The sequence below is a fragment of the Manis pentadactyla genome, chromosome 16 (assembly GCF_030020395.1).
Source record: "Manis pentadactyla isolate mManPen7 chromosome 16, mManPen7.hap1, whole genome shotgun sequence".
Taxonomy (NCBI): domain Eukaryota; kingdom Metazoa; phylum Chordata; class Mammalia; order Pholidota; family Manidae; genus Manis; species Manis pentadactyla.
This window is the reverse complement of record NC_080034.1, coordinates 61,329,380-61,341,674: the sequence shown is the minus strand read 5'-3', so window position 1 is coordinate 61,341,674 and position 12,295 is coordinate 61,329,380. Positions and strand designations below refer to the sequence as shown.

At 47.3% G+C, this 12,295-nt stretch overlaps 1 protein-coding gene across 1 annotated transcript in view; it reads left to right on the top strand.

Annotated features, from left to right (window-relative positions):
- The first annotated feature begins 1,045 nt into the window (after window positions 1-1,045).
- Window positions 1,046-12,295, top strand: part of BMP6 (bone morphogenetic protein 6) — a 160,774-nt gene continuing 149,524 nt past the window's right edge. Inside the window, exon 1 of the mRNA XM_036877014.2 lies at window positions 1,046-2,536. Coding sequence (XP_036732909.2) covers window positions 1,894-2,536 — 643 coding nt within the window. The 5' untranslated portion in view covers window positions 1,046-1,893. The remainder of the gene's footprint in view (window positions 2,537-12,295) is intronic.

Here is a 12,295-nt window from a genome sequence, read left to right as displayed (position 1 = left end):
TTCTTCTAGAAGCCATAGATGACTGGGAATTCTTGGATAGCATAAGGACAAATGAATTTGCATCCTGGGTGTGGATGGTATTGCTGCTGTTGTGGGGTAGAGGGGTAGTGTTTCTGAGTAGTGTTCCCCTTTGGAAATGTAACAGGTGTTTCACATGCTTGATCTTGTCTAATGCTCACAGCAACCTGAGTCTCAGGGCTTTGCCTGTTATCCTGAACCAGAACACACCAAGCCCCTACTCTTACTGGAATTATCTATACCACCTCTCCTGAAGTTTTATTTCTCTTACACCATATAAGCCCTACTGTATTTCAGAACATGAAAATGCAATGGTAACTGACAAACTGGAGAAGCACCAAATCATTTTCAAGGTGGTGGGTAGCTTTTCTATTATATGATCTGATTACATCCTCTTTCTTTTGGGTGCTAGCTTACTTAAGAAGCCAAGCCAAAGCCCAAATGAAGAGATAAATCAGAATATTTTGATTTATCAGGATGCCAGATCTGGCTTACATTTGGCTCTCTCTGGGGATAGATTGTGAGCAGCTTTCCACTGGGTGTGTCCCAGCTTCCAAGCAGTTGCCTTTGGAAGCCACTTGTCCGCCAAACGCCTGTTACCTCAATAGGAAAGCTAAGGAAGGAATGGGAAAACCGTTACTTTTCTGCTCTTAATTCAGGTGGTGCTGATTTAACAGCTGATTTTACCTTTTTTTTTTTTTTAAGTGCCAGTTTAGGTCTTTTAGGTGATCGTAAAAGAGAAACGCTCACACTGGAGTGTTGATCAGATAAGTGTAACGAGCGATAACCTTGCCTTTGCTACCTGACAGCTCCCAGTGCCTCCAAAGATTCTCTGTACTTGAAACCTACACGCGCCAGGCAACTCCTCCCGGGAGAGGGAGGGTGAAAGAAGGGGGCGGGCCTATTTAAATACAGGCGAGATGCGCCTGCTCATTGGCTTCCAGCCTGTCCGTTACTCAGGAGGGCGGAGACTCCCAGGGGCTGGAGTGCGGTACCTGAGCGAAACGCGCAACAGAAAGCCCACGTTGGCCGCTGCGTGGGAGCAGCTCCGAGAGGCGGGAGACTGTGAATTCCGGCGCCGACGCCGCGGCCAGTGCTCTGCGTACTGGCCCCCTTCCCTCCCCTTCTCCTCTGCGAGCGGGGTTCGCGGGCAGTCGGGCGAGCACTGAACGGAAAGCAAGATCTTTGCTGCCTCCGCTCGGGGAGGGGAGCGGCGCGGGGAGGTTTTGAGGGGAAGCGTCAGTGCCCCAGGGCGGAGGGGCGCGGAGTTTGTGAGCGAGAAGGAAGTTAAGCCCCGCGGAGAAGATTGGCATCTCGGGACGCCTTGTCGCTACAGCCGGGGCCCTACGGCCGGGTAAACTTCACGGCGGCCGTGCGAGCCAAGGAGAGGCGTGTGCGAGGATGATGCTGGGCATCCCCCCCAGCTGGTGAGCGGCCCTGCTCCCCAGCAGCCCCGGGGCCCACTCAGCCGCCCGGGAGGGCGCGGGGCAGCGCACGTGCGCGGGCAGCGAGGCCCCAGAGTGACCGCGCCGTGACCCGCCCAGGGGCTAGGGCGCCGGCTGCAGCGCAGCGCAGACTCGGACGCACCTGGCCTGGACCTTGCGCCTCTAGAGACCTGGGCGGGAGTGTGGGGGCTCGCCCTCCTCTCCACCTGGTTCCTGGGGTGATCGCTCCTTTCGCCTCCCCTCCAGCCTGGGCAATTGGGGGTGCCCCAGAGGACCATGAGAGATAAGGACTGAGGGCCAGGAAGGGAAAGCGAGCCCGTCGAGAGGTGGCGGGGGCTGCTCACTCCAAGGGCCACAGCGGCCGCGCTCCGGCCTCGCTCCGCCGCTCCACGCCTCGCGGGGCCCGCGGGGCCAGCCCGGGCGGGAGGCGATGCCGGGGCTGGGGCGGAGGGCGCAGTGGTTGTGCTGGTGGTGGGGGCTGCTGTGCAGCTGCTGCGGGCCGCCGCCGCTGCGGCCCCCCCTGCCCGTCGCCGCCGCTGCCGCCGGCGGGGGGGCGCTGTTGGGGGACGACGGGAGCCCGGGCCGCGCGGAGCAGCCGCCCCCACCGCCGCAGTCCTCCTCCTCGGGATTCCTCTACCGGCGCCTCAAGACGCACGAGAAGCGTGAGATGCAGAAAGAGATCCTCTCCGTGCTGGGGCTCCCGCACCGGCCCCGGCCCCTGCACGGCTTCCAGCAGCCGCAGTCCCCTGCGCTCCCGCAGCAGCAGCCACGCGGGGAGTCTCCTCCTGGGCGACTAAAGTCTGCGCCCCTCTTTATGCTGGACTTGTACAACGCCCTGTCCGCCGCCGCCGACGAGGATGGGGCGTCGGACGAGAAGAGGCGGCAGCCCGGACCTCGCGGAGGGGCCGGCTCGTCCCAGCCCCGGCAGCCGTCCCCGGGCGCCACGCACCCGGTCAACGGCAAAAGCCTCCTGGCCGCGGGACCTGGAGGCGGCGGCGCGTCCCCACTGACCAGCGCGCAGGACAGCGCCTTCCTCAGCGATGCAGACATGGTTATGAGCTTTGTGAACCTGGGTAAGGATTTGGGGTAGCGTTAACGACGACAGTATTCCCTCCGTCCCCGTTCAGTCTCCCGGGCCCGGGGAGGGGGTTGAGGGGTGGCGGACACCCTGGCGCGGCGGGGACCGGGGACCGGCCGACTGCGCTCCCACCACCTGCACAGCGGTGGGCTGCGTGCGCTCCCTGCGCCTGGTCGGTGCTGCGCGCTGCTGTGGCGGGAGGCGACCGGCGGGCCGGACCGCGGGGCTCAGGCGTGCTGCGCGCAGCAGCGCGTCTTTGCGGGAGGCCAGGGTAGGGACCCAGTTTTTCCCACTAGTGCCGGCCTCCGATCTCGCTAACTTCAAAAGTCCGGCCAGAGTATGGCCAGCTGGGAAGGAGCAGGCTCTTCAACACTTTCCCCTCTTTTCTTTTGCACCCTTAACGCACTGAGTGCCAGTTTTCCCACGGGAACTTTTAGGGAATCTGATAGCAGCTGAGAACTTTGGAAACTTGACGTGGTTATGTTAGGTGGTATCCACGGAAGTGAGGGAGGTGAACTGCAGAAGAAGGTGCCCAAAGGACGGCGGAGGGCGCCCCAGTGGGGCCAGACGGGGATCGCACGGGTTTTGGGGCCAGGTCGCCAGACTGGCTGGGGGAACCCACCCCGCACCCTCGCTTACATGCCTTTGGCCCGCGCTCGCAGAGGCTGAACTTTGGATCAGTGCTGCCAAGCTGCACGGGCAGAGAAAGGGTGCGGGTTAGGGGCCAGGGTTGGGCGCTAGCTGGTCTGAGCAGGTTGCCAGGCAACAGAATGGAAATTCAAGGGCGGCTAAATTGGGCTCCGCCACAAATGTTCTGTGGCAAACCCGGACAGAGTCACATAACCTTTTTGCCCCCCTGAATTTTCTCATCTGTGAGAACGATGTAAGGAAGGCTTTTCTTCCAGAATCGATGCCTCCGATTTGTGCTACTCTTCATCCATAAGCAGACTCAGTTTAGCGTAGACAAAGAGAGAAGGGGACGCATCCTCAGCAGTAGCCACGCCCCGAGTTGGTGCAGCAGCGCGGTGGGGTGGATCCCCGCGGACTTCCTTTCCCGGGTGAGACGCGTGACTCTGCCCAGGTCCCAGAGGGGGTTATGGGACACCTGCCAAAGTAGCACGCAGGTCTCCAGGCCACGTCAAAGACGTTCGTTTGTCATTTCAGGACATTATTTACGGGAGTGATTCCCATGTCAAATATTTCGGCGAGTTCTTTGCAAGTGTATGAATCTATGAGATGATTGTCAACTCTGCTGAGTTGTGGGGGAAGAGAGGAGGAATGCGGGCCAAGGAGGGAGGTCCGGGAGGATGTGGAGCAGGACGATTAGCATCCAAGTGGTGCAGAAATCCTCCTGGGAAATTCATGAAACGGAATCTCACAGGGAGTGAGGCTCAAGGCTGCCAGTCTTCTACTTGCAGTGCCAGAAGTTCTGATTGGACAAGAATTTTCATAGTTTATTGGAACCAAATCCAAGGGTGAGCCAACTCCAATAAGCATTCTAAGGAAATTCTCATGCCAGTCAATAGTCTGGGGCAGGGGATACAAAGGACCAGAACTGCTCCGTATTCTAACTTCTCTGCTTCTTCTGGCTTAGTAAATTCCAACTCTTGACCTCTCCCTCACTGCCACCTCCCCCAACTTTCCTGACAGCCTTGGGGAAGTGTTTTATTGCCTCTCAGGGGTAGTCCCAATCTGGGCAAAGTGGAGGAAGCATGGCACTTCTGGCTTCTTCACGGAGAATCATGTTACAGACTCCGGAAGATGGTTCCTGGGTTTGGATCATGGTTCTCAACTTTGGCTGCCCGTTAACATCACCTGTGGACACTTAAGAATTAAAGGATGCTGGGGCTGCTCCCCAGAGTAATTAAGTCAGAACCTCTGAGGGTGGGTTCTGGCATCATTTTTTTGAAGTGGTTTAGGTTTTTCTAATGTGCTTCCACGGTCACAAAGCACTGGCACAGGAGATCCTGATGGCTGAAGGAAGTCAATAAATCATCCCAGGAGGAGATTAGGAGCAATTCCTTACGCTAGTGGCTCCCAAGCATTGCCACACACTAGAGTCACCTGGGGGCTTTTAAAAATCAAGATTTTTAAAGTGGTACCCCATGTCAATTAAATCAGAACTTGCGGGATGGGAGCCAGGTATCAGTGTTTTTAAAGATCCCAGGTGTTTGGAAACCACGGCCTTACATGGTATTTGAAATTGAGAATTGGCTTGAGGCAAGTTTATAAAGTATGGTGACATTTACTGTGTTTAATGACCCCCAAATTCTCCTTGTTCCTTGCTTTTTTGACCTTTCCTGGTAACAGGTACATACTGCTTGAAGCTGGTTGTCAGATAATCCTGCTAAGGTGATGGTTTAGTATAGTATCTCCCTAAGGATACTTTTATTTTTCATAAAGTATTTTTAAAGATCCAAAAGATACTACCAAAAAAATTCGAAAAAGGTCTCAACAATAGAGTGATTCCAGGCCCAGGAGAGGCTGATATGGAACTGAAGATTCCTGAGCAGGAACTCTGCCTCAAGCCCTTCCTATTATACCACTGGGCTCTCTGACCATAAATTATTGGCTACCTGTAGGTCCTGGACTTCACATGGGCAGTTAGAGGAGAAAACCTTTTCCAGGTAAGTAGAATCTGAGTCACAAGCCATGCCACCTGCCAATCAAGCAATTCTATTTAATCTTAATCCATTAGCAGTAGAAAAGGGGGATTTCATAATGAGAGGCTAAAACATGATAAAATCTGATTCCCATAGCTCTGAGCATAAGGACAGTTCATTTGAAGAAAGTAATTACTTAACAATGTGGTGTCTCTAAGGATGTTGGGAGAATTCCACGGACTTCCTAATCCATGGCAATGGCATTTTGCTGCATTACATGACTCATCTATTAAAGAACCCACAGAAAGATACAACCACAGCACCTTATTTTAAAGTACTCATGTCTAGTGAGTTAGATAGTTATGAACTGAAAGTATAAGGGAAAGTGTTACATAGTTATAAACATCCTTCCCTGGGGCAGGGGAATAATTTACTCATGCAGTACATTTAAAACACCCTTAGTCTTGTCAGCCAGAGTGGCTATCAGGAAGTATGAATCAACAGGATAAATTTCTCTCACATATCCCAAATGCTGGTCATTCGACCAGCTCACTGTTATTTATGTTGACCGTTTTAACCCCTCTCTGGATGACTAGGCTGGGGATGTGTAAAGCTTCCTAGAAAATGACTGGTGTGCAGAGTGCCCTGGAAAGCTAGGTGTGCTCGTGAACCTGCATGCAATCAGGGTCACAGATGCCATTTTCTACTGGTTTTCTAATGCTAAAAAGGTCTTGGCAGCCTAATAAGGAAGCCTGCCAATTAAGTGACCTTGGCAAAGTGTCCTGAAATATCCTTCAAGTCTTAGTTTGAAATTCACCTTCTTAGAGAAGCCTTCGCTAACCACTCTACAGCAATTGGTGCTGCCCTTACCCCCACCCACTTCTTTACCATCACAGCACCCCCCTGTTTATTTCCTTGGCTGCATTTGTCACAAGCATATTTTTTTCTTTTAAAACTTGCTTACTCATTTGTTTGTCACCCCTCTAGGATGTCAGCCTCAAAAGGCAACCAGGCTCATCCACCTTCGTTGAAACCTAAATCCCTAACAGAAGGTGCTTAACAAAGATTGAATTAGTGAAAATACAGACATATGCCTCATTTAAAATTCATATTTCCTAACCTGGAAGATCTGATCATTTAGAAAATGGTATACCTGATTTTTGTTAAGTGAAACATTTGAAGTAAGTGAAGACATTTAAGGCATTTAGGTTCATGGTATCTGTGCATCACAATGCTTTATTAATATGCCTCTTTATTAGTTACCCATATGTATACATATTTGTAGTGTGCATTACATTTGAGAGTAGTGCAAAGGTTTCTTTACATCTTTGCATTTCAGACTTCAATTATTTTGAACTAATGAGGTGTTGATCTCCAGATGCTAGGATAAAATGAAATAAAAAACTCTATGCTTAGAAAAGGGAATGTATTAGCAGAAGTAACAAGAAATTTATTGTATTAAAAATACTGGTAATATTCTGAACAAAATTGCTCTTGGGAAACATAAATTAGGAGAAAAATGGAATACTCCCTATTTATATTTGTAATGAGATACATGTACTGTCTTTTTTCTCATGAACATAGAATCAGTGGTACTATTTTTCATTAAGCTGCCTGTACTTCTGAATATTTTTCTTAGCGGAAAGTAAGTCCATGCCTTGTAAGCTACTCACAGCAAATTCAGTTTGGAGAATTCAAGAACTAAAGAACTGTAAGAGTGTGGTTCAAAGAAGCAGTAGATGTTCTCCTAAGCAGAATTCAAATAGTAAATGTGAAATTCAGTGGTATTTCAACAAAAAATGTTGTACAAAGTGTTCTTAAACTCAGGTCAAAGGGCAAGCAGATATCATTGTTTAGCCCTCAGATGGTGTTTCCTCTGGTTATCCTTCTAAGAATGGGTATAAATCCTTTTTAAATGTGCTGAATCATGCTTAGTTCCTCTACTTCAGAGCATAGAGGAAGGATTTCTAGTGATACAGGAATCTGTGCAAGTGAAAGAAAAAAAAACAATGCTCAGCACTTTATTCAGCATGTGTTGTGTTGTGTCACGGTGTCTTTAGAGTTTAGTTACTTTAAACATTGGGTTTCAAATTAATATTTTACATGAATGTGGGGGTGGGGGGTGGGTGAGTGCTGCATATCTGATATCCGAGGTGGGGTGGGTGGGTGAGTGAGCGTCACATATCCAATATCCAAGGTAGCATAGCAAACTCTCACAACAGCTGTCATCTGCCTCCCCTCATCTAAGAAGCGCATTTAGAAAAGGAAAATGATGAGGGTAACATTTCTTGGATAATTAGCCAGCTTTCTGTAACTTTTCCACAAGTCATTGCTCCCCTCTCTGCTTCCCATCCTGTATTTAAAAGGGAATTATTCCTTGGAATGCTTATTTTTTTCTTAAGATGAAGCCATCACAGTTTTCCCTTAATTTTTCTATTTTGAACCTGATTCTGTTTTTCCCTCCCTCCTCTTGTCTGAGTTTTAATCACATCACCTCTGTTGGTGCTTCTGGCTGTGGGAAGGAAAGCAGACAATGTGTATTTTAATCAGGTAATTCTTTTCCCGTCTGTAGCTTTCATAAGTATCTGAGTAGAAGGAATAGAAATCAGTATAGAAGCTCCCTAAGAGATGAACAACTTGGAGTCGCCATGCGTGTAAACAGCTGCTGCATGTTAAGCTTTCTGTCTGTCCCACCCTTCCTGGGCCATTGCGCAACTCAACCACATGCCAGGCAACATGGCCACCCTGGCTGCAGGGTGTCACCCAGGGCTGGTATGGGGCACAGCTGGTATCTTCTTTTGTGTTCCCCATGAAGAGCTGGTGAATTTTGTCATCCTTTCTGTCTTTATCACAGAAGTTGACTTCCTTTCATTCAAGCAGTCTCTCCTCTTATAAAAATACCCTTCCTTCTTTGACACCAGCCCTCCCGCCTCTTCCAAGCCTCGCCCTCTGGAAACTTGTGAGCCAGAAAATAGCTCCATGCTTATCTGGAATATGTGAAAGTGGTGACAATTGTATCAAGAGGAAGGAAAGCCACTTCTGTTTTAATGAAAATTAGTCACTCAAAACCAGGGCTATCAATCTCAAAAGTTTTTGAGAATGCCAGAAATCCTCAGAATCTCAGTTATACCTGCTCATCTTCTACCACAAACATTAGGAATAAACAAGATGCCGTAATTAGCTGAAGCTGGTCAGACTTTTTTTATTGTTCAGTTACTAGTGTTTTGAAAATATTCTTTCCCATTTTTTCCCACTGTAAGTATATAGTGTTTCAGTACTTTTATGGATAAAAGTTGACTTTGGAGCTGGCTGGGGACACAGCTGCCTCCCATAACATTGTTTCTCTGGGGAAACATGCCCAGCAAGAGACATCCCGTGTTTAAGCTGGGCTTTCTTTATCATTGATAGGAAGTTTGGAATTAATGGTAAATTTGTGTTGTCCATAGATAATAAAATGCACAGCTTTAAAGCTTCTTGCATATCATCTAATCTCTTATGTTTGCAGTAAAATTTGGTTTATTCAGGATCATTTCCTTTCACTGCTGTGACATCTTCAGGCTGAGGGACAACCAGCAGAACCACAAAGTATCTGTGGAACAGGGCCATAGGGCCATTGGTCAGGCATGAGTGGATAATGAAGGAGAAATTACAAAAGCATGCAAGAACACAGCCCTGGACAAGAGGTAGGGGAGCCCAAATCTGGAATTTTGTGGGTTTTCTCTTAGCAGATAGCATTCTCTCTCAGAACTGTGCTTTTAGAAAAGAAAAGGCTAAGCACATCTATAAACATCTCCTTGTTTGGTCTGCCGAAGGACTATTGACCTTAAAGAATTGTTTTCTGCTCTGAAAGTGAGTTGCAAACCATGTTGCTCTGAGTGGCATTGTTCCCCTGGTGTCTGCAGGCACCGATTCTCTTCCTGCCCTTCCCGAGTCCGTTATTCAAGAGATGGGGTCCAGAACAGAGGTGATACCTAAATTACATCAGGTGATTCTTTGATGGGTCCCAGCGGTCTTGTTATCTCCAGGCCAGCCCCAGAGGACTGGGCGAAGACTCCACTTCGGACATTTTTGCAGAATGAGGTTCTGGTTCCAAGTGGGAGAGCCTTCCTGACTTTGAGGCTCCTGGGCATCCGCCCTTGATTACTGATTCTGCCAGATAGGTTGGGATTGTCCTGGGCCTGAAATGCCCTTGCTCCACAGGGCTGAGTTTATGTTCAGATTGTTTTCTCATCACCACAGAGCTCTGGGGGAAGGAGTGGAGTGGCTTCACAGCAGGCAGAAAACAGTGCCCCGGCGGCGAGCCCGGCGAGCCCTCTCCACGCTGAACTTCGATATCCGCCACAGTCCTTATAATGACTCTCCTGCCACTTACCCTTTTCACCTTTTCCAGAATGTGACTTCCAGCCTTAAACATCTGCAACTGTTGATTGTTGTTCCTGTGTTTACAGTCTTGTTGGTTTCCTGTACATAAGCACTGGCTGGCAAAAAATTCTGATTTGTGTATCAGCAGAGCATGAACTAACTATATCATTGGTGTGAGCTATTTTATGTGCTGATTCGGCTGGGAGATTTTTATGATTGGCTTTGCTTAATCTCTGAGACCAGTTATTTTTGCTCCCCTATTCTAAACCTATGAATTACATTTAAATATTCCACGGACAGAGTTGTGTGCACTACAAAATTAAGGACTGAAGGTTTTACTTTTTTTTTTTTTTCCAAATTTTATTTGAACACTCCCATGTCAGAATAAGTTAACAGAGAAGCTGGGCATTGAAAAAATATGCTTTATTTTTTAGAGCGGTTTTATATGTATGGCAAAATTGAGAGGAGGGTACCGAGCTCCCTGCACACTCAGCCTCCCCGACTATTGGCATCCCACCCCTGAGTGGGACATTTGTTACACTTGATGAACCTACATTGACACATTATCACCTGACTCCATAGTTCACATTAGGGCACACCCTGATGTCATGCATTCTGGGGGTTCAGACGTATGAATAATAACATGGATCCACCATGATAGCATCATATAGTGTAGTTTCACTGTATGAAACTACAAAACTGTATGTCCTCTGTGGGAAGCTGTACATTTAACCAGAAAAATGCATCAATGCAAACATTAAAATTCAAAGCATGTAGAGTTTGTAGGGGGGAAAAATAAAATGCATTTGTGCAATAATGTTTTGTTTCTGGATTTTTACCACATTGGTGTTTAAGTAAGTAATTTTAATTGACTATATGGGCCTTATTTTGCACTCCTGTATGTTGACACCAAATCTATTAGAAATTCCCCTCCCCCTATTTTTTAAGTCTAGGAGTTTAAAAATCTTTTGCCTTCCACATAGTTTCACCGGGGTGTCTGTCACCATAGCACCTAGACAATCCCTTGGGCAGAGATATGAGCGATTAAATTTCTCCCTGGCTTGTGCCCTGTTTGATCCATGCTCCGCAGGCTTTGGGGGAGTAAAAGAAAGAAGCCAGAAGAATGAACAAGAATTATAGGAATTCTGTGCTCGTGAATTATTGAAATTTGGGGGGAGGTTAGGGGAGGGATTAAGTATTTTTTCTTCCTTTCTGAAAACTTATATTAATACTTAGTGTGACTTTTGGATTGAGAAACTCTCAAAATCTTTTACTGGCCCCAGAGACAGGATCAGGGGACTTTAAAAGGTTTCCTCAGGAGAGAGCGTTTAGAACAGATTAAAACTAAATTAATAAAAACTCCATAAATCCAGAGGTCTTTGTAAGTGACATGTAGATTAGGCTCATTGGCTTTGAGCTGTTTTCTATGAGAAAGGGCTACACAGAGTAATGGAACAGAAATGAGGGAAGGCAGTACTAATATAAAGAAGGAATGTGGTAATTCTAAAGAGTCTCTATTGAACAAATAACTAGCAATTCATCTGAGATACTTTGGGAACTTGTGAGCATTTCTTTATAAATATTGTCCAGGTGAGACATTTCATGAACTTTCTCCAATTTTCCATATATCGACTCTTCATTTTAACAGGGTGTTTTCTCACTGATTTTTAGCTAAATCCTCCCCACTCCCCAGAAGAAACTTCTCAAAATAAGGGAAGAGCTTGGGGCCAGGCTTGAGAAATCCAGCTTTGGTCCGTAACAGCTGACCTAGGACGTGCAGTGGTTTAACTGCCTTCCTGTCTAGTGGGCAAGAGGTTTCATTGAGCCAAGAGTGAGATGATGCTGGAGGATGGAGCTAAGACTTATGGGTGGTAACAGTGAGGATGACAGGGTACCTTCAGCTGAAGAATTTAGAGAGTTGCGTTTCTCCCAGAGGGCCGTGGAACAGGCCTTTGCATTTTTATGGGATCTGTTTAAGGCAGAGTCCCCTAACATTAGCTTTGGAAAATCCTCCCCAAATCTGGAACCTTGGGTATTTCGTGTGCTTAATTGAGGGTTTTTTGACCCTATTGTTATAGTCATTATAAGATGTCAAATCTGCCATGGCTGCAGGAATGGAGGCAGTGCCCAGTGGGCATTAGTTTCCCTCTTTCTCTTTTGCTTTTCCCTTCATTTTGTTCCAATAAATTTGGCAACTCCATTGTGCTTATTACCGTGTTTGTGTCTGTTCCTTTCTGATACTGTTGGAGCCTCTGGTTGTCATTGGCCTAATGTATGTATCTCCATAGAGTCTGGTAGACCACCAGAATGACTCATTGCCCAGGAGAATAGTTAAACAGATTGTTTTCTTAATGGTACCAGACAGTTCTTCAGGCCTATTTGATGCAGAGTTGAGGAAAGAGCATTTGATTAAGATTCTGTAAGTTTGAATTTAGCCTCTACTCTTAATATTACCCCTTCTTCTAATATCTTGTTCAAGCCACTTAATCAGATTTCTCTCCTTGTAAAATGTCTTTGTCTAAAATGTGAGTTTGGGGCTAGCTCCATGAGTTCATGGAGCACTACTTTTCCAAAATGTTGCAAAAGAAGATCATGGAAGCACTTTAAGTCCTATTCTGAAATGTGAGATTTACAAGTTTATTAGTATATTAAAGCCCTGATAAGCCCAGCAGTGAAGAAGTTTGCTAACTTGTTTTAACAGAGTTTTCTTTGCATTTACGTTTGCTTTGTAACCTCCTTTTAATCTAACATCTTGTGTCAGACCTGGGCCTCTCTGCCCCCAGATCCAT